Genomic DNA, 20,769 nt, shown 5'->3' with positions numbered 1-20,769 from the left:
TACTGATTTTCTGTAAATTTACAGAAAATTTGCAATTTTTTTCAGTAAATTCTAAATTACACATTTGCACTTTTTCTGTAAATTTACAGTTTTTCTGTAAATATACATTTTTTCTGTAAATTTACACTTTTTCTGTAAATTTTGGAACTACTCATAGAATAACGCATTACTGTTGCCACTAACACAGAAATTGACAAAATCTGTAAATTTACACTTTCTATAAATTTACAGATTTTCTGTAAATTTACAATTTTTCTGTAAATTTACTGATTTTCTGTAAATTTACAGAAAATCTGTAATTTTTTTCAGTAAATTCTAAATTTACACATTTGCACTTTTTCTGTAAATTTACACTTTTTCTGTAAATTTGGGAATTACTCATAGAAATTGGTAGAAAATCTGTAATTTTACAGAAAATTTGTAAATTTACAGGAATAGTGTAAATTTTTCATAGACCACTTATTGATTATGTATAATTAAAAAAAAACAATCTGTTTCTTTTAATTTCTATTGTTCTGACTTAACCCTATTTTGAACTGATGTTAAACGTTGCTAATTCCTATATAATATTAACAAAATATCACCACGTACAATACCTATAATTCTATCGATGTTTTTTTCTCTTTTAAGTGTAAAATACTCTGTATAAAACTACGTTTTAGCTTTAGTCTTAAGGTATTTATAAATAAAACTAGTGTTTCTTACATTGGGAAAGTGTTATATCTGGCAGTTTAGTGTTTTAGTTATCGATTTTAAAGAAAAATCAGGACTTTACGATAATAATGTAGATGGTCCTATTATTTAAACACAATATTTCTATTGTATGGTGCTAATAATATCAATTATTATTATCTACATTTCTATTTCAGACATTGATGATTGTTTTTGTAGCTTTGTTTTATTTTTTTTATAAAAAAAAGCGCACCTACAATTTTACATCACTTTTCAGGATAAAATTTTTATAAAAAAAATATATTATGTCCCTATTTATTGATTCTGGGTGCGCCACTGTATCTGTAGTATATTTTTTAAATTATTTTGTACGTATTTTGCAAACTTGTGCCTTGCTTGATGTTTGTTTATTATAAATCTCTGTAATTTGTGTAAATTATTTGAAAAAAAACGAAAACTTTGTTGTTAGAGGCTCTTATGTGAATAATGATTTTATATAGCTGATTATTAAATTAAAAAAATGAGATTTTGATGTTGTTTTTGTTTTAAAATACACCATTTCTTTCTAAAGTGCCCTGTACACAGTAACAGTCTTAGTACAGGGTGAATCAACGATGGATTAAAGTTATTTATCTCATTTGTTTTGAGATTTACATAAAATTTTTAAATATAATAAGAGTTATAGGGAAAGGTTAAGTAACGCATTTCAAAATTATTACAGAGTATACAGGGTTCTCCAAAAAAGTGTGGCGGATATTTAAAAATATATTTTTTATTTTATTTTTAGATTCTGTGTACAATTCTATAACTAATACTATAAGGAGAGTTTTATAGAGATGAAAAAAAGATATATGAAAAGATATTTTAGTTAGATGCTACAGGGTGTTCAAAATATATTTATGAATTTGAACTACATACTTCAATTAAAAATTTGAAATTTTTTAACACACCCTATATATTTTTATTTTTTCTGATAGATTTTATAAAATTCAACTTTTATTAAGTATGTCATATACCTATATTAACCATTAAAAATAGGCTAACTATTAAAAGTAGCTATATGAAATACTTAATAAAAGTTGAAGTTTTCTAAAATCATCACACTCAATATATACTACGGTGTACCATTTAAAAAAAAGATTTTTTTTAATTTTAAGTAATTCAAATTCATAAATATATTTTGAACACCCTGTTACATCTAACTAAAATATCGTTACATATATCTTTTTCTTCATCTCTATAAAGCTCCTATTAAATTTTAGTAGTCCAACTTCAGAAACAATTACATCACTGACAAATTTTTACCACACTGAAATCTAAAATTTTTTTAAACAAATTGAAATATTACAAAAACTATTAATTTTAGTTATATAACATTATATATAAAAAGTTATGGAATTTTACACAGAATCTAAAAATAAAATAAAAAAATAGGGTGTTACATTTAAAAAAACATACGTTATATCCGCCACACTTTTTTGAAGCACTCTGTATATTCTGTAATAATTTTAAAATGTGTATCTTAACCTTCTCTACAACTTTTATATTCAATATTTTTTTGTAAACCTCGAAAAAAATTAGATAATTGACTTTATTGTTGAAAATAAAATACTTGAGGCTTAAAAATTTATTATTTTCTTTAAATATACATATAATAATGATATATCACATTAAAAGTAAACAAATTAATAAAAATATGTACAAATTATTTACTTAAATCATGCGAATTCTTAGAAGAATCATCTTCTCTCGAGTATAACGCAATATTATAAATGACACAATAAATCCCTTACGATCCTGAGGAACCACAACACGATTTCGTGGCTGCCGTTTGTTCTTGTTCGTCATCGACTACCACGACGTTCCTTCTTTGCGAGTTTTGCCTTGATAACGAGTTATTTAACGATTCTTTTTGTTCGTTTATACTTAGCATGTTTTTTGATAACACAAGAAACATATCTTCGACTCCTTGGTTAAGTTTAGCTGATGTTTGGAAATGGACTGCCCCAACTTTATTTGCGTAGCTAGAAAGGGATTATTTTTTTATTAAAGTCTTATTAAAATAATAATGATATACATACTCTTCTGCTTCTTCGAGAGAAACGTGCCGGTCTTTCTCAAGATCGATTTTATTGCCTACTATTATTAGACAAACATCTTTTCCGAGCATCTTTCTCAGTTCTTTTACCCAAGTTTTCACTTGTTGGAATGATTTTTCATCTAAAAATCACGTAATTTATGCTCTCTATTGAATGTAAGTACTGAAAAGTAAGTACCTGTAATATCATACACTAATACTGCTCCATTTGATGATCTGTAGTAAATTGGCCCTAAGGCATGGAATTTTTCTTGTCCTGCTGTGTCCCAAATAGCCAAATTCAGCCTTTTTCCATCAATATTTATCTTTTTATTCAGAAATGACGCCTAAAATTTATATGTTAGAAACCCTTCGCTCTCATACATGTTTTGAAGTATAATTAACAAATTTATTACTTTTCCTTCGATATATCTTGTTTTTTACTTTGTATAAAGCATTATTTCTAAATTTAAGGTAAAAAAATGTAAACAAAATGCGTCTTGGACGTTACCTGAATAGTTTGTAAATGATTATTATTAAATTTGTCCTCAACATATCTCAAAACTAAGCTAGTTTTGCCTACACAGCCTTCCCCTAGCAGCACAACTTTAAAATTCTTTATTCCATTAACTGGACTAGCCATAATTTCTTTAAAATCAGTAAATTTGCAAAATAAAACACCTTACAATTGTCATTTTGCAATCAGCTGATTTATGGCAAAAGTTGGCGTTGTTGCAAAATCGACAAAATCTGCAAATAGTATCAAGATGTCCCGCTAGATGACTTCGGACAAAGAACCTGTTTTAAAAATTAATTTTTAAATGTTTTTAAGGAATATTGCTGTTTATAAACATTTTATATAGTTATCTTGAACTATAACAAGTTGTTTTGAATTTATTACAGATGGTGTATGTCCTAATTGCATTTAATTTACTTGTAAAGCGTACGTGACTGTTCAAAACTGGTTCAAATTTCCCGCCCGAAAATGACCGGATGTTTCCAACACTAACCAATAAATCAAGTGTCTTTTTGATAGATTTGACTTATTTTTTAACATTGTTTAGTAATGTCAGGCAAATTATTTGTATTTTTAAATCATTCAAGGATTTTTAAATGGTTTCCTTCGAGGAATTAATGTAGTTTAAAGAAGTTCGTTTTAAAATTCGTTCATGCAAGTGCAACGGTGCGCAGAACGATGCGCGTCAATTCATCTGTGATCTTAGCCGTCATCTGTGTAGGTTTGGTAAGGAGTGCGAGCGGGTTTTTCATCAGATTTTATAGGAAAATACGCGATATTATCGAGTGATTTGTGTGAACATCGACTTATTAGGGTAAGTACTTTGATTTTACGTAGGTGTCATTAGGTTTTTTAGTGTAGTTCACTTATAAATCGGCTAAATGTATTGGCGTCAGTTCTTGTTCAAGCCTACTGGTTACGGTAAAAAGTAACTTTATTAAGGTCATACGCGTTCAAAGGGCTTATCAATTAGATTGGCTTGAATTCAACCACCTGCTCGAGTATAGCAACAAAAAATTAGCATGCTTGAGTTTTGTTTTATTTAGGAAAAGAAAACTTAATTGAGAATCGGACGTCTTGGTGAATGACCATGTCGGAGCCACTCTGGCGCACGTAGACACAACTTTCACTGCTGCACGTGCATTTTTCAGGTAATTATCTTTAAAAAAACCTTCGGGTTGTCTGGCGAAAACACTCCGCACCGCCTAATACACCCAGCTGCAAAAACCTTCAGCAAAAATTCGCCAATGTTCTTGACACAAAAATTGCTCCAAATAGGTCTTGCAAATGGAAAATAGAAAGTGGTCGCTTCTCGATGGGTAAAGTCGCTTTTAAAATGCAAATTTTTAATTGTTATTTCCTTAATGGGTTCGGTAATGATGTAACAAGAAATGGCACAAGAATTATTGAGCCGGGAGTCCATGTTAGTGTGTTATTTAGCCTCTCTAAATGGAAAGTGATTTATTTTATATTAATATGTATTTTATTAAATTGTTTTTAATCGTCGAAATATGTAATTGTTTATTACCGAAATAACGCAAGGACATGTGGTTTAAGCAGAGATACAAGTCTATAAATAAATTGATATATGTAAATAGGACTAAATTAAGATGTCTTCCTTAAAATATGCATTTATTTTTGTTATAAACAACCTACCACACCCCGAGCGATAGAAAACAAAGGAATTGCATCCACTTAAAATTATTACGATTAAAAATGATATTTTATCAGTTAACAGGTAACAGACAAATAATAATAGCTTTTTTATAGGTACCTGTGTAACGGTTTGACTGCATAATTTTTATCTTATCATATAATATTTAAAAATAAAATGGTTATTCTTGGGAAAAATTATATCAAACATGTAAGTTTTGTTGATCTGTGTTGCTCTTATCGCTGCAACAATTGTTTACCACAAATATCTTGGCCAATATCAGAGTTTATATTGATAAACAACAGGGAAAAATATGCCGTTTTCATGGAACATTATTTTATCTGTTCTTCATTTTTTCTCTCTTCATAACAGAATTTTAAAAATAGTATTAGTATTATCCTGGAAAAAAATTGTTTTTTATTTTAATTTCCTTGATTTTTTACCAACATTTTTGTTGTTTTTTTTTCTGATTTTTGCTTGAGAATATGTTCTAATTAAAGTAATAACTAAAAATACTAATACTAATAAAAAAAACTAATGTAATGTACAACGAACTGCTAGACAGAAAAGACATACTAATAAATAACAACACTGGAAATAGTGGAAGAATATATCACGAAGAAGTAGAATCACTACTTATTTACTAGAGATTTGTCCTTTCTGTAGTAAGATCTCAGAAATAAAATGCGTCCAAACGATTCTCATTTGAGACCTAATCTTATTGCAAAATAAATTAGTAGAAGAAAAAACTCTTTCAAGTTTGACTTTAGTTGGCAAAATTGTTAAAAGATGGTCATATTCTTTTAGATATAATATTCTTAATTTCAGTCTTAATAATTAGTCCCGGGATTTTCTGGTTCTGAACCTGTGTATAACTAACAAAGAATTTGGGAACTACTTATACCGGGTGCTGCATCGTCGGACGGGACATAGGAAATCCCATGTAAATTTTAATGGGGTCAATAATAAAATTATTGGCTTCCCTAATTATTTTAGAGAATAATTCTATTTAGGTTTATTGAAGAGCACTAAAACCCACATTCAAAAGAATAACTTTAGATATTTTTGATTAGCTCGTTTACGAGTTATCGCCGATTTCTTTTTAAATATTTCTCCTTTGTTATGGCCCTGTATTTACTTATGAGCACCAGTCAAGGTAAAAGATAACTGTCAAACGAAGTTGTCATTTCAGAAATTTACGTATTTAGTGCTTTATTACTATTGAAAACTCATTCCTACATCGGAAATCTTAAAGATGTACCTATTTATAAATACAAATTAATATGAATTAAAGTAAAATAAAGTAATCAATTACAAGGTTAATTATAGTATTATTACAATATTCAATAACTTATTAATTTAGGTACTATTAAATTGTTAGAATTTCAGGATTTAAGAAGATGTTCAAATATTCCTCCATCGACTGCTAGACAATACCCCAGGCGATCATAAAATTCTCTTCTTACATTCGCTAGTTGGTAAACTGAAATTCTATTGCATTCGGCAGAAATAGCATTTTTTAACTCGTCTAGATTTGGGAATTTTTTATCCTTGTATATCCTGTTTTTTAAATGGCCCCAGAGAAAGAAATCATTGGGCGAAATATCAGGAGACCTTGCTGGCCAATTTACTGTATGATTTAGGCCAATAACGTTTCCGTTAAAACTATTGTCTAAATATTCCCGAACAGCCAGAGTACTATGTGCCGGGCTGATTTTCCCTAGCGGCATCATGTAAAGCAGGTAAAATATGATTTTCGAGTAGTTCCAAATAATATTCTGCATTTAAATTTCGCCTAAGAAATAATGGCCCGATAATATTGTGTCCGAATATACCTGCCCAAACATTTGCGTTCTGTGGATATTGCGTCCTTATTTCGACAAACCTGTGTTGGTTTTCTTTGTTCCAATATCGATAATTTTGAACATTGGGTTCATTATTTAAGGTAAACGTGCATTCGTCAGTGAAACATATGTTTTTTAAAAATTCCCTATCCGTGTTTGCTCTTTCCATCATATCAAAACAAAGCGCCTGCCGCCGTATTTCGTCCCCATCTCGTAGCTCTTGGTGCTTTTCATATTTGAAGGAATAGTATTTATGTCGTTTCAAAATTCGAAACGCTGTAGTGTGATCTATTCCTATTTCAACCTCAAGTTTCCTTGTGCTGATCTTTCCATCGTTCTCTTCCACGCACAATAAAACTTACAAGTCGGTATCATTTCTTGCATCTTCTCTTTGTTCCTGCCTTACCTCACATCTGCAGTTATTTATTAGGGTACCTTTGGTCTCAAATCTCTGGATATTCCTTGCGATTTTAGATTTTCCAGGTATCGGTCTATTCGGATACAGAGCAGCAAACACGTCCGACACCTTTTGATAACTATTTCCTTGATAATACCATTTGATCATCAATAACTTTTCTTCGGTAGTGTAATTCATGGCTAATATTTTCGATGTAGGTATGAGTTTTTAATAATAATAATAAAGCACTAAATAGATAAATTTCTGAAATGACAACTTCATTTGACAGTTATCTTTTACCTTGACTGGTGCTCATAAGTAAATACAGGGCCATAAGAAAGGAGAAATATTTAAAAGGAAATCGGCGATAACTCGTAAACGGGCTAATCAAAAATATCTAAAATTATTCTTTTTAATGTGGGTTTTAGTGCTCTTCAATAAACCTAAATAGAATTATTCTGTAAAATAATTAGGGAAGCCAATAATTGACCCCATTAAAATTTACATGGGATTTCCTATGTCCCGCTCGACGATGCAACACCCGGTATACATATATCAATCGGTTTTAAAACGTTCTTCGGCGTCTTCCGATGCCCAGTCGCCATTGCTCCCTATCTAGCCAGAGGTCATCTTCGAGCTCTCGTCTTGTCTATTCCTTCTCTCCAGCTCTTGCGTGGTCCAGTTGAGGATCTGTTTTTTAAACCTCTCCTCTGACATTCTTTATATGTGGTCATACCATGTTAGTTGATTCGTTACTATCTCTAACTAACTAAATGGGAACTATATACTTTAACAGCTTAATTGAAAGAGCGATTTTCGAAAAAATGGAGGTTTTTTAAATTGAAAAGTTTTTGCACCAAACGTTTCAATTACTGTTTACTATAGAAAATAAAGTCTTCCTACTCTGACTGCCTGCCCACCAACGGATAGGAGTTAAAGAAAAAATAAAGAGACAAGAAGCGAACACTCCTCTAATTGGACCAGAACCGTTGAGCTTTCCAAGTGGAAATCAACTTAAAGCGGAACTCAAGAACCTGGAAGACTCCATCCGTAACATGGAATGGGAATCCTCCAACGGTCTAAGACACTCGAAGAAATTTCTCAGGACTTACAACCGAGAAAAATCAAAGATTTTCCTTGATTTAAGTTAGAACAAACACCTCAGTAATGAAGCTAAGAAACAACGACGAATGCAGATTCTGTAGGGAAAATGGGGAACACCTGATCAACTGAGTACCCTCTGTAAAACCGTCTCAGATACTGGCTTTTGTCAAAACCCTGAGACTGTTTGATTAACTTCCCCTCATGCAATCCATATCTTATACTGTTTACATGTAATCCGGTGAATGATTTGCCTTCTAAGTAACTCTCTTTTGTTCGGGTTAACCCCTAAATGTTAGCCGACATTGCGTATAAATACGTTGACGCGCCAGCGGCTTGTGGCACGTGCCACAGGTTAAACGGGACCAGGCTTCGATTGGCCGAGAGAAGGCGTCGGGATTCCCGCCAATGGCAGGGGGTTATTCACCTCGGGATCGATAGACGAGGGCCCGACGACCACCGGGTCCGTCTTTGAAGCGCTCGTGCCACAAGTCTTTGAAGAACATTTGTTTTGGAAGTTCCTAAAAAAATATGCAGACTATTCTACGAAGGGCGTGCTTTCTAAAGGGACTATACTAAATCTTAAAAAAATAAGTAGCCTAGTACCTAAATGTTTAGACCCTTGAATATATCATACGATCCAAAAAGCCGCGTCAGAGATAGCTTGGAAAAAAGTCATTGACGTCGTTTTATTTGATGAAAAACTCTTTAAAAACTGCTCTAAGTTTACTTATTTTTCTGAGCTAATTGACGTAGGCGTGTGGCCGACTAGACTATTCAACAGACAAATGGCGAAAGTCTACGTCACTTGACCTAAATCTTCTCATATTCGCCGAAATATGAGGTGACGTACTTATAATTGCATAAGAATCGTTTCTAGGTCAATAAGCGTCTAAATGAGGTAACTAGTACCCTATAAACAAAGCTAGTACTAATTGGTGCGAATCGTATACAATCCATATAAATTTCATTAAAAATTAAAAACCATAAACATGTATAAAGGACCGTCCACACATAGCGTTTTACCTGTCAGGTAAAACGGAAGACCGTCTACAAAATTGACGGCAGTTCCCAAGACTGTCCATCTTAGCTCCGTCTTAACGTAACATCTGGTTTTATCGATGTTTATAGAAAAGTTGAAAAATAAATTCGCAAAACTAATTGTGAAAATCGTATTGTTTGGTAATAATCATTAAATAATATCTCTAAACATTTTGTAAAATTACATTATTTTGTAAAACTATGCAAGAATATTAGATTTTTATTCATCTTATTAAAAATACTGTAATATACCCATACTATTTTTTGTCAGTGAGCTCTATGTACCCTATTTGATGAAATAAAATGTTTAATAAATTTCGTAAAAATAGCTAAAAATTTATAAAAAAACGTAAAGGTGAGAGGAGAGAAGTTTTTAAAAGAAAATTTATAACAATTTATATTTATAATTTCTAAATGTAAAAAAATAATAATTATAAAAATGTTTTATAATATACTGATAATTTATTTTCTTTTGGAATGAATTATTATTATTAAAAAGAGGTCAACAGAACGGTTAACTTTTTGCCAAAAATCCCAGCTTCCGTTTAGTCGTTACAATGACAAACTATATTAAATACATCAATTACTGATATTAACAAGTTCTTTTGAGGTCAAACTTAACCGTTTGACATCGTTTACTTTGACACAAATTTATATTTCGGTCTTGGTTATACATATATATTTATTTTTTGACACGTGGGGGGCAAAATCAATATTATCCTAATTTAAATTGTGTGTAAGAGTACCACGGGAAAAACGGTTTACCAATGTTCTGAAAAATAAACAAAATATATTATTTTTATTTAATCTTTCGAGGGCTGTAACGTTTTCGGGAAGCATTTTAGGAGATATGTTCGTAGGAACTTTTTGCTTTATTTTTATCTGTAGAATCACCCACTGTAGTTAGATACACTATTTTTTGATACCCTGTATATATACAGGGAAAGAACTTGATAATCACCAACCGGTCCAGAGCTCTCCTGTAAAATGGCGCTGATCATGTTTTCTCCCTGGACCCTTCAATGAGAATAAGTGCAAACAAAACGCATCCTAATAAGTGGAATAGTACCGATGTGTGATGTTTGTATGCGTACGTGCGTTCGGAGCTATTGCATTGACAGAGAGTTGTGCAGCGTAAACAGTAAACAAAATTCCACAATCTCGAGTCAATGGTCCACTTTCCTCGTGTCTTGTCTTGCCCGACGGGCTAAAAATAGCCCAGAGAGCCGTTTTTTAGATCTGGTACCGAGGCTACCGATACGTATAAATAATACCCAGCGATGGCCAGGCATGGGTCAAGCGTTTCGAATTAGCTGACCAGTGATGTTAGGCTGGACCATAGACTTAAAATAAAATATAGACTGAGCATCTCATTCATAAATAGCTGGAACATGCGGTCAGACAATGTCTTGTTATTGTTGTGTCTTTCGTTTTTCACTGTCTTTCGTTTCTCAAGTACACCTGAACTCTCCTTATCATAGCCGGGTATTTTTTTTATTTTAATGAAGCTATGATTAAATTAAAAATGTATCGTATTTAAACTTTTTTATATTTTATTAAGATTTAGGACAGGTTTTTTAAATAAAAGTTTAGAAAAAACATCTAACAATATTCATTGTCTAAATAATTTATAATGAATGGCGCCTCCTAGTGATTATTATTTTTCTTTGAATTTACGATTATTGGCTTTAAAGTGTTATTTTTAAATCCACGTTGTTCGACGCATCAACAAATAATACAAAACGAAATAAAAATAGAACTGAAAAGTCACGTATGTTCGGTTTTGTTGTTTTTCAATTCGCAGAGAAACACGTACGTTGTTTACTAAATTTTATTGTTTATAATAATAAAAGAGACAACCAATTACTATAAATATCTTTTAATAACGAATAGAAAATAAAAATAACTGTGTTAAATAAAAAAAAACGTATGTCTAAGATTTGCTAAAGTTACGTCTACACCTAACGTTTTACCTGTCAGTCTTACCTGTTCAGTCAAAACGTTCAAATAAAACATAACGTAAATTAATTATTAAGTTAATCATTAAGTTATTATTTACATCAACAAAACTCATTTCTTTAACGGCTACTTTAAAGGACATAAAGGGCCATTACTATCGGTTTTCAGCTCAAAGTATTCTTAATAAGGTCGCGAACAGAGCTACCAACTGAATTTCCAGCGGGAAATTTAAATTCCAGTTAGTTAGCCCGGCGCCGAATATGTCCACGGTTGGTGGTAACATTTAATTTAATAATCGTGCCCTCGATGACGTAACTAAAAGTTTATTTGGTAATCGATATAACCGCATTGCAAAACTGTCAGGTAAAACGTTATGTGTAGAGAAGCCTTTAGACCCTGTATTATAAGTAAATAAATAATATTGTTTAACTTTACAATTATTTATTTTATATTATTTATAATTATTTCTATTAAAAAGAAATAAGAAAAACGTTGTATACTATAAATCACACGTATTATACAATGAAAATTTCACACCTCTACTTTTCAACCAATAACATGCTTTAATGTTGACTAGTTACCATGGCAACTGAAAAAATTTCCGGAAATTTTTTCGAGGCGCCACGAAACTTTAGTGGAAATTTTTTGACAGTTGAAAAGGTAAACATAAGATCTACAATCATAATGTGAATGAACTACAATGTCTATATATTGAAATATTAACCATTTGAGTTTTAGCATTTGATGTAACTAAGGTTGGTAATATTTTTTATTTAACGAAATATGTTAGATATACCTACATATGAATTTCTTCGAAATTGCCATGTTCTAAAAAATATAGTTCTGCCGCCTTTATTTAACTAAAGCTGGTATTTTTCTATTTAACGAAATATGATGGATATATCTATATGATTTTTTTAGAATTTATTTCATGTTGAATTATCTTCAATGCCAAATCTTTAATGATATCGACTAATATAGCAAAATAATAACGAAACACATTTAGTAATTATAGGTTTTATTAATATTAAAAACACAATTATTGTAAATGTTTGTAGGCTGGCTTGAATTGGTGGTTTGAATCTGGGTATTTTCTGTTTTATTTTGCATTGTGCTCTGATCATGATTGAACTGGCTAGTACTTGATGAAATGCTCCTCATGGATTCAATCATCTATTGATGATGTTCAGCGTCCAACTGTAAGTAAGGTTTGATCGACTGACTATTACTATGTCCAGTAATTTTAATGAGCTATTGTTCACCAACTCCTTTCTTGGCCAAATTCGAAACAGCTGTTGCTCTTGCAGAATGATTGGTTATTTTAACTTTTTAGTGTCAATTCCTATATCTGAAGCTGCTGATTTAAACCATGAAGATACAATGTTCTTACCAACTGGGCTATTCTTGTACCATCCTTTCGAATTGGGTTGATTCCAGTATGGGTTTGGTGTTAAGAATAGTCTGTCGGTTTGAATAAGATTTCCCCTTTTTTCCATCAACTTTCTAAACAAGCGAACCGGACACATTTGTGGATTTTCGAAATTTCTAATCAACCATTTAGTATCCGACAGTTTTTTAGAACCACCTTGTGTGGTTTTAGAGAAAATTGGATTATATTCTATCCGACCTTGTGGGTTTCCGAAATTATCAGTTTCTTCTTTGAAGTATTGGATACAAGCAGAATGCCTTCCCCTCCTCTCCATGCCAGCTCATGTGAAACTATGTGAAAAAATTTACGCTGCAACCCATCTGGAGTATTTTCATCCCACATTTCAATAATTTTTTTGTATTCGTCACTGGTTAAGGCTGAAGCATTCACTTTTCTTTTTGCTGACTGAATCTCTCTGTAGTATTTTGCGCTTAGCATCGCGTGCAGCTCTGGCGGTCACAAATTCCACATCAGAAAACGGATTAAATTTTATTTTATATTTTTCGTAATAAATTTCTTGCAACTGCTTAGCAGTAGAGTTCCACATCACTTTGACCACACTTTCCTTATAATCTTCAAAATTTTTCTTTTTCATATTAAATGCGTAGTCCTCCAGTATAGTAGCCAGCTGTACTACACTCATACACTCATGAATATTATACGACTTTTCATCACAAAATTCAACAAACTGTTTCCATACACTTGATTTTGATTTTCGGGTGTTATCTGGTTTTATATTTTCAATTTCTTCTTTAATGACTTGTTGGTTTACTTTTCCAAATCGCGACATTTCGCTATACACTTCTTACTCTACGTACAGACGTTTTAAAACTAGTAATAGCTTAATGACAGAATCGCAAACAAAAATGACAAAACACATAATATGTCAAAAACATCAATACGTTATGTATATTTCATGTAAACTATATCATTTTTAAAATACAAACCAAAAATACGAGGAATAATTATGTTTTCCATGTATTCTAAAACATATTTATTAATCCGTAGTATCTAACTAGTGTGACGTCAAAAATCTCGCTCCGAGGCTATTCTACTAGAGACGGCATTGCGTCAGCATGGCCGCAAGTTGCTAAGCTAATAAAATTAACACTAGAAAAGCCCGCGGGAACTGTCAAATTCAAAGTTATTCGTTTCACCAGACTATACTATAAATCACACGTATTATACAATGAAAAAAATAATTATACAATTTTTTTTCTTTTTAGGTCCTACCTTCAATCACATCACCTTAAAAAATCATGTTCTCCTTCCATAGACCTAAGGTTTACCGGTCGTCTACGGGGTGTTGCATATGCAAAGCCAAATCTAGCAGGTAATACAGGTTCTACCCTCTTTTCTATCATATTTTTTCATATATAACACTTTTTTGATCATAGTTCTAGGTTTACCGATAGCAAAAAGTACGAGGATGATTTTTTGGAATGCTTCAAACTGTCGTCGCCCAGGCAAGGAGAGATTTGCAATGCTTGCGTGCTATTGGTCAAAAGGTGGAAGAAGTTACCAGTGGGGTCAGACAGAAATTGGAGACATGTAAGTAAATACGTAGACTTACATATACCGGGTGTTGCATCGTCGAGCGGGAGATAGGAAATCCCATGTAAATTTTAATGGGGTCATTTATTGGCTCCCCTAATTATTTTAGAGAATAATTCTATTTAGGTTTATTGAAGAGCACTAAAACCCACATTCAAAATCTAGATTTGGGTATTTTTTATCCTTGTATATCCTGTTTTTTAAATGGCCCCAGAGAAAGAAATCGTTTGGCGAAATATCAGGAGACCTTGCTGGCCAATTTACTGTATGATTTAGGCCAATAACGTTTCCGTTAAAAACTATTGTCTAAATATTCCCGAACAACCAGGGTACTGTGCCATGTGCCGGGCAGCCATCCATTTGGTGCCAAACTTCCTGATTTTCCCTAGCGGCATCATGTAAAGCAGGTAAAATATGATTTTCGAGTAGTTCCAAATAATATTCTGCATTTAAATTTCGCGTAAGAAATAATGGCCCGATAATATTGTGTCCGAATATCCCTTCCCAAACATTTACTTTCTGTGGATATTGCGTCCTTGTTTCGACAAACCTGTGTTGGTTTTCTTTGTTCCAATATCGATAATTTTGAACATTGGGTTCATTATTTAAGGTAAACGTGCATTCGTCAGTGAAACATATGTTTTTTAAAAATTCCCTATCCGTGTTTGCTCTTTCCATCATATCAAAACAAAACGCCTGCCGCCGTATTTCGTCCCCATCTCGTAGCTCTTGGTGCTTTTCATATTTGAAGGAATAGTATTTATGTCGTTTCAAAATTCGAAACGCTGTAGTGTGATCTATTCCTATTTCATCCTCAAGTTTCCTTGTGCTGATCTTTCCATCGTTCTCTTCCACGCACAATAAAACTTCCAAGTCGGTATCATTTCTTGCATCTTCTCTTTGTTCCTGCCTTGCTTCACATCTGCAGTTATTTATTAGGGTACCTTTGGTCTCAAATCTCTGGATATTCCTTGCGATTGTAGATTTTCCAGGTATCGGTCTATTCGGATACAGAGCAGCAAACATGTCCGACACCTTTTGATAACTATTTCCTTGATAATACCATTTAATCATCAATACTTTTTCTTCGGTAGTGTAATTCATGGCTAATATTTTCGATGTAGGTATGAGTTTTTAATAATAATAATAAAGCACTAAATAGATAAATTTCTGAAATGACAACTTCATTTGACAGTTATCTTTTACCTTGACTGGTGCTCATAAGTAAATACAGGGCCATAAGAAAGGAGAAATATTTAAAAAGAAATCGGCGATAACTCGTAAACGGGCTAATCAAAAATATCTAAAGTTATTCTTTTGAATGTGGGTTTTAGTGCTCTTCAATAAACCTAAATAGAATTATTCTCTAAAATAATTAGGGAAGCCAATAATTGACCCCATTAAAATTTACATGGGATTTCCTATGTCCCGCTCGACGATGCAACACCCGGTACCTATAGACTAGGGACCAGGGTGCAATGATTTAAATCAACGGATTTTTTTATTTTAATCGTGGATTTAAATTAAAAAAAATCATTTTTTTAACTTATGATAAAACGAAAGATAACTGTAAAAATTTTAAAAAATTGTCCTTAAAAGCTGTAAAAAATATATTTATATCAAATATACCCTATATCTATTCATCAAATAAGTACTAAGTTACACTTGCTTTTGTAACGTTTAAATACTTTAATAGATCGAAAAATAATTATTGTAAAAGATATAACATATTAACTCATATTTTTATTGTATGTTTCGAAAAACTATAAAAAATCAGAAATTCTTACGTACGCGTAGTTACCTGCGGAAAAAAATCAACAATGCGATTGTCAGCGTTTTGTTATCTGTCAGGAATCTGCCAAAAAAAGTCGTTCCGAGATTTCTTGTCCCATTCGATCGCAGTTTTAACGCGATCCGAGCATGTTTAAAGTTTATAAAATGCAACTTTGGTACCCCAAACAGGTGGTGGACGCTAGGGCGGGACCCGGCATGAAGTCCTTCACCAAACTGAAGACGAAAAACAAGAAGGTAACGGAGGAAAAGATGGACGACAAGGTGAAAAAGAAGAAGCATTTCGAAAGGTGAGTTGGTTTTGATTGTTTCTATGTATTTTTCATCACCGAAGGTGTTCAATTGTTGTATTTTTTAAATTGTTATAGTAAATAACCGGTTTGTTTATTATTTTTTTAGTATTTTCCTTCCAATTATAGAAAAAATATAAGTTAAAAAAGTCCCAATAAAACGATTTGTTCATATACGGTGTGTTCCAATATTCTGTGGACATAAAACTATATGTCCACGGAATATTGGGACACTCTGTATTTTATCACTACTCAGTTTTGTACAGTTACGGACGAAAAGTTATTACTCTGCAATTTTGTTTGAATCCCTAATGGGTGTTTTAATTTGTTTATGATATTATGAATTATAGTCAGGTAATTTTTTATAATGTGTTATTTTTTAAGTATTTTGCTAAAATATACAGGGTGGATCAATAAACGGACCTTTGAGAAAGATTATAAAAAAAATTCTTTATATGGTAATGAAGAATTTGAATATTGAGTTTTTTTTTTTTTGTAAAATTAAGAAAATAAATCTTTAGTCTATTTATTCACTCACATAAATATGTTTGGTTTTGTACATGTCAATTAGATAAGTGAGTTACTTAATCTTTCGATAAGAAAAATACATAAACATTGATAATTTGTCATCGCACTTCTAGTTTTATTGTTTATTTCTTTTACAACCTTGAATTTTATGCGTTATTGCATTTTTTAGAGATATTTGTGTAACTATACTATTTGTCTCTATAACTTCAAAAGTATAATTATTTATCGCTATTAGTCAAGTAATAATCATATTTTTATGATTGTTTAGTTTGCTAAAGTCTGTCCTACGAGTCTGGGAGGATTTCGACAGGCAACATCTCAGAAATGATAGAAAATACGGTTTGTCTATACCATCCTGGACACTTCATCTGCGTGGTCTGTATTTTAATGCACGCGACAGAGATAAATATAAATGACCGGTTGGCAGACAGTGAGTCAAAATAAAAAGGCCGGCATACAGTGTTGCCGGTTTTAACGTGTGTAGAAAAAATAAACTATTTTCATGTATACTACAGAAATACATCTAAGCTAAATATAATCTATTACAGCTGTAGTAAAATGAGTAACTAATTGTGGAAAATAAAGTTCCAACCCTGGATGCAATATTTTTCGTAAACGCCTACTTGTGCGGTTTGAAATTTTGGATCAAAATCTGGCAATACCTCACTGTCATACGTCACTGTCATACACGTTAAAATCCAGATCACGCAGTTTCGTTGACCAGTTTGGTATATACAATGTTGCAGATAAATCAATTAGAAGAATTATTATTATCAACTAAAGTGTATTATTTTTAAAAATTAAGTTTTATCAAATTTAATGCTCTGTTTTAGGGAATACAGTCCTACGTTGTCCGACAAGAGTGACGCAGCTGAAGACATGGACATTGCTGACATTGATTTCCTTTCAGAAGATGGTCCTAGGTAGGTGTTTATTTTTTGTCTCAATACTTTATATACCTGAGATTTATTTATAGCATCTCCAAGACCCTACACAGACTAATTTTATTAATTTTCCAGTATAACTTCGCCCGGAAACGGTAGTCCTGGAGTGAGTGACAACGAAGACTCGTTAGTATCGCAACAGGATAGAAGTCGCAGGCGTAAGGGCAAATCGAGAAGAAGGGACGAAAGGAGCGAAAGCATCAGCGGATTTATCGATCTGAACTACTGGAAAAAGTAAGTAAATACCAATCTACTTTGTCCTATATTTCTATAATAATCTTGTGAATTTCTAAACTCTTCTGTCTTTTTATACTGTTACTGTCTTTACTATTTATACTGTTCTCTCTGTCTTTCTATACACTCCTTTCTATACTCTTCTATCTTATACTCTTGCTTTTCTATACCCTTCTGTCTATAATTTTTCTTTCTATATTCTTTTTATACTCTTCTATTTTTCTATACTCTTCTGTCTTTCTATACTCTTCTGTCTATACTTTTCTATCTTTCCAAACTCTTGTGTTTTTATATTCTTCTGTCTTTCAATACCCTTCTGTTTTTCTATCCTCTTATGTCCTTCTGTCTTCTGTTCCGTCCATCTTTCTATACTTTTTTATATTTCTATACTCTTCTATCTTTATACTCTTCTGTCTTTCTATACTCTTTTGTCTTTATACTCTTCTGTCTTTCTCTACTTTTCTGTTTTTCTTTAATCTTATGTTATTCTATCTGCTTCTGTCTTTCTGTACCCTTTTGTCCTATACTCTTCTATCTTTTTATACTCTTCTGTCTGTACTTTTCTATCTTTCTATATTATTTTTATACTCTTCTGTCTTTCTCTACTCTTATATCTTTCTGTACTCTTCTGTCCTTCTATACTCTTCTATTTTTCTATACTCTTCTGTCTTTCTATACTCTTCTGTCTTTCTGTACCCTTTTGTCCTATACTCTTCTATCTTTTTGTACTCTGCTGTCTATACTTTTCTATCTTTCTAAACTCTTATGTTTTTATATTCTTCTGTCTTTCTATACCCTTCTGTTTTTCTATCCTCTTATGTATTTCTGTCTTCTGTCCTTCCATACTCTCTTCTATCTCTCTATACTCTTCTATCTTTCTATACTCTTCTATCTTTCTATACTCTTCTATATTTCTATACTCTTCTGTCTTTCTGTACTCTACCGGGTGCGTCTCAAAAGTGGCTCACCCCTATATTTTTTTATTTTTTTCAGTTAAAAAACGAATTTTGGTATGTTAGTATATGACATAAATTAGGATTGATTGACGTATTCAATTATTTTTTGTCACTTTCTGTTTCACCAGAAATGACTATAATTTATTTATTTTTTTTTTTTTTTTTTTTTATTTATTACTAATAACTTTTGATTTTTAAAGGATACTCTCGATATTTTTTTACTTTATTTGATAAAAATTACTCTGAATAGAAAAAAAAATATCACATGTCAACTTTTGACTTTTTCGCATATGATTTATTTGAAATTGTAACAATTTGACTCGAAATACCAAGTGTGTGGTACCAAATTAATCGTAAAAAATGCTTTTTCCAAATATGCTAATGAGATTAAGATGATTTGAAAAAATTGAAATATTATTAAAAATACGATTTGGGCATCTTTTAACCGGCCAGGATAAGACACGAAAAACATTAGACAATCAAATCTATTTTTCCAAGGTTCCTTGATTAAAAATTAGTGTTTTTAACACAGCCATGGCACTCTAGATTGAAATTTAAATCACGATTTTTTTAAGCGAAATTATCAAAAGTTGACATATGATATATCATTCCATTGTATTGAGTGTCATTTTCTATCGAATAAAGTAAAAATATACCGAGGGTGCCATTTAAAATTCAAAAGTTGTAGCCATTTCCGGTGAAACAGGAAGTGACCAAAAACAATTGAATACGTCAATCAATCCTAACTTATGTCATATACTAAATCTCGTTTTTTTATCTGATGAAATAAAAAAGTTAAGGGGTGAGCCACTTTTGAGGCGTACCCGGTATACTCTTCCTATACTCTTTTTTATAGTATTTCTATACTCTTTAGTCTTTCTATACTCTTCTGTCTTTCAAAACTCTTCTGTCTTTTTTATTCTCTTCTACGTTTCTATACTCTTTGGTCTTTCTTTAAATAAAATAAAATAATATTGTGTCCATTCTCTTTCAGGGAAGCCGTATGTTGTGGTACGATATTCCGCGGCCGCAACGACGAGATCATGGTCGACCCGAGCCACCTAAAGCCCTGCGTGGCACGCCTAGCCCTTTGGAAATCGAAAGCGCCGACTCAAGTACCTCCCACTCAGGTGCCTCTGCCCTGTACCGCGGCCAAACTGTACAGCGACAGCAGTTCGGACTCTGGCTACGACGATTCCTCCAATCAGGGCATGGTAATGTCGCCCGAGTCCGCTGTGGTTACGGCAACGCCGGAACCGGTGGCGCCGCTGTCCAGTGGTGTCAGTTACAAGAACTCTGAACGGGTAGCGGCGAAAATTTAAATCTCGCGCGCCATCTGTTTTCGTATTTATCGATCTAATAAGTTAAATTCATAGGATTTATACTATTCTTCTGTAGGCCTCTTGGTAGGTCTGTTTTTTAGTTTATTTGTGAATATTATTTATATATCTATTGTAGTTTGTACTTAAAAGAGGTAACGATAAAAGAGGTCTAAGGCACAAAATCGGTTGAATTTTTATTGTCGTGTTATGTACAAAAGGAGGTTTATATGACGTATTTTTTTTCTGTGTGTGTGTATGGAGGGTTGGTCAGGAGAAAGAGTAATTTTGTGTTATCAGTTATTATTATTATGTTGCTTTTTTTACCCTTTTCCTATCTTTGTTATCTTATAATAAGGTAAGAGTGAAAAAAATCGATTTGACACTCGCTAAGTCGGTAGACGTTATATGGTTGAGGAACGCGGTTCGAAATCCCCCTAAACACAGGTCTAATTCATATTC

The 20,769-nt window shown here is 32.2% G+C and overlaps 2 protein-coding genes across 2 annotated transcripts; one reads left to right on the top strand and one right to left on the bottom strand.

Annotated features, from left to right (window-relative positions):
- Nucleotides 1-2,284: 2,284 nt before the first annotated feature.
- Nucleotides 2,285-3,472, bottom strand: LOC115890096 (ras-related protein Rab-21). The gene is made up of 4 exons (XM_030910237.1): nt 3,261-3,472; nt 2,949-3,096; nt 2,754-2,892; nt 2,285-2,696 (listed from the first exon to the last, which is right to left on the bottom strand). The coding sequence occupies exons 1-4, from the start codon at nt 3,390-3,392 to the stop codon at nt 2,462-2,464; spliced, it is 654 nt and encodes a 217-aa protein (XP_030766097.1). The 5' UTR covers nt 3,393-3,472; the 3' UTR covers nt 2,285-2,461.
- Nucleotides 3,473-3,803: 331 nt separating this feature from the next.
- On the top strand, nt 3,804-20,383 carry LOC115890140 (SIN3-HDAC complex-associated factor-like). The gene is made up of 7 exons (XM_030910291.1): nt 3,804-4,080; nt 13,918-14,024; nt 14,089-14,242; nt 16,208-16,326; nt 17,688-17,777; nt 17,874-18,032; nt 19,983-20,383. The coding sequence occupies exons 2-7, from the start codon at nt 13,951-13,953 to the stop codon at nt 20,308-20,310; spliced, it is 924 nt and encodes a 307-aa protein (XP_030766151.1). The 5' UTR covers nt 3,804-4,080; nt 13,918-13,950; the 3' UTR covers nt 20,311-20,383.
- The last annotated feature ends 386 nt before the right edge of the window (nt 20,384-20,769 follow it).

The sequence above is a fragment of the Sitophilus oryzae genome, unplaced genomic scaffold (genome assembly GCF_002938485.1).
Source record: "Sitophilus oryzae breed Bouriz unplaced genomic scaffold, Soryzae_2.0 scaffold_85_pilon_pilon, whole genome shotgun sequence".
NCBI lineage: Eukaryota > Metazoa > Arthropoda > Insecta > Coleoptera > Curculionidae > Sitophilus > Sitophilus oryzae.
This window is presented reverse-complemented; position numbering and strand designations above follow the sequence as displayed.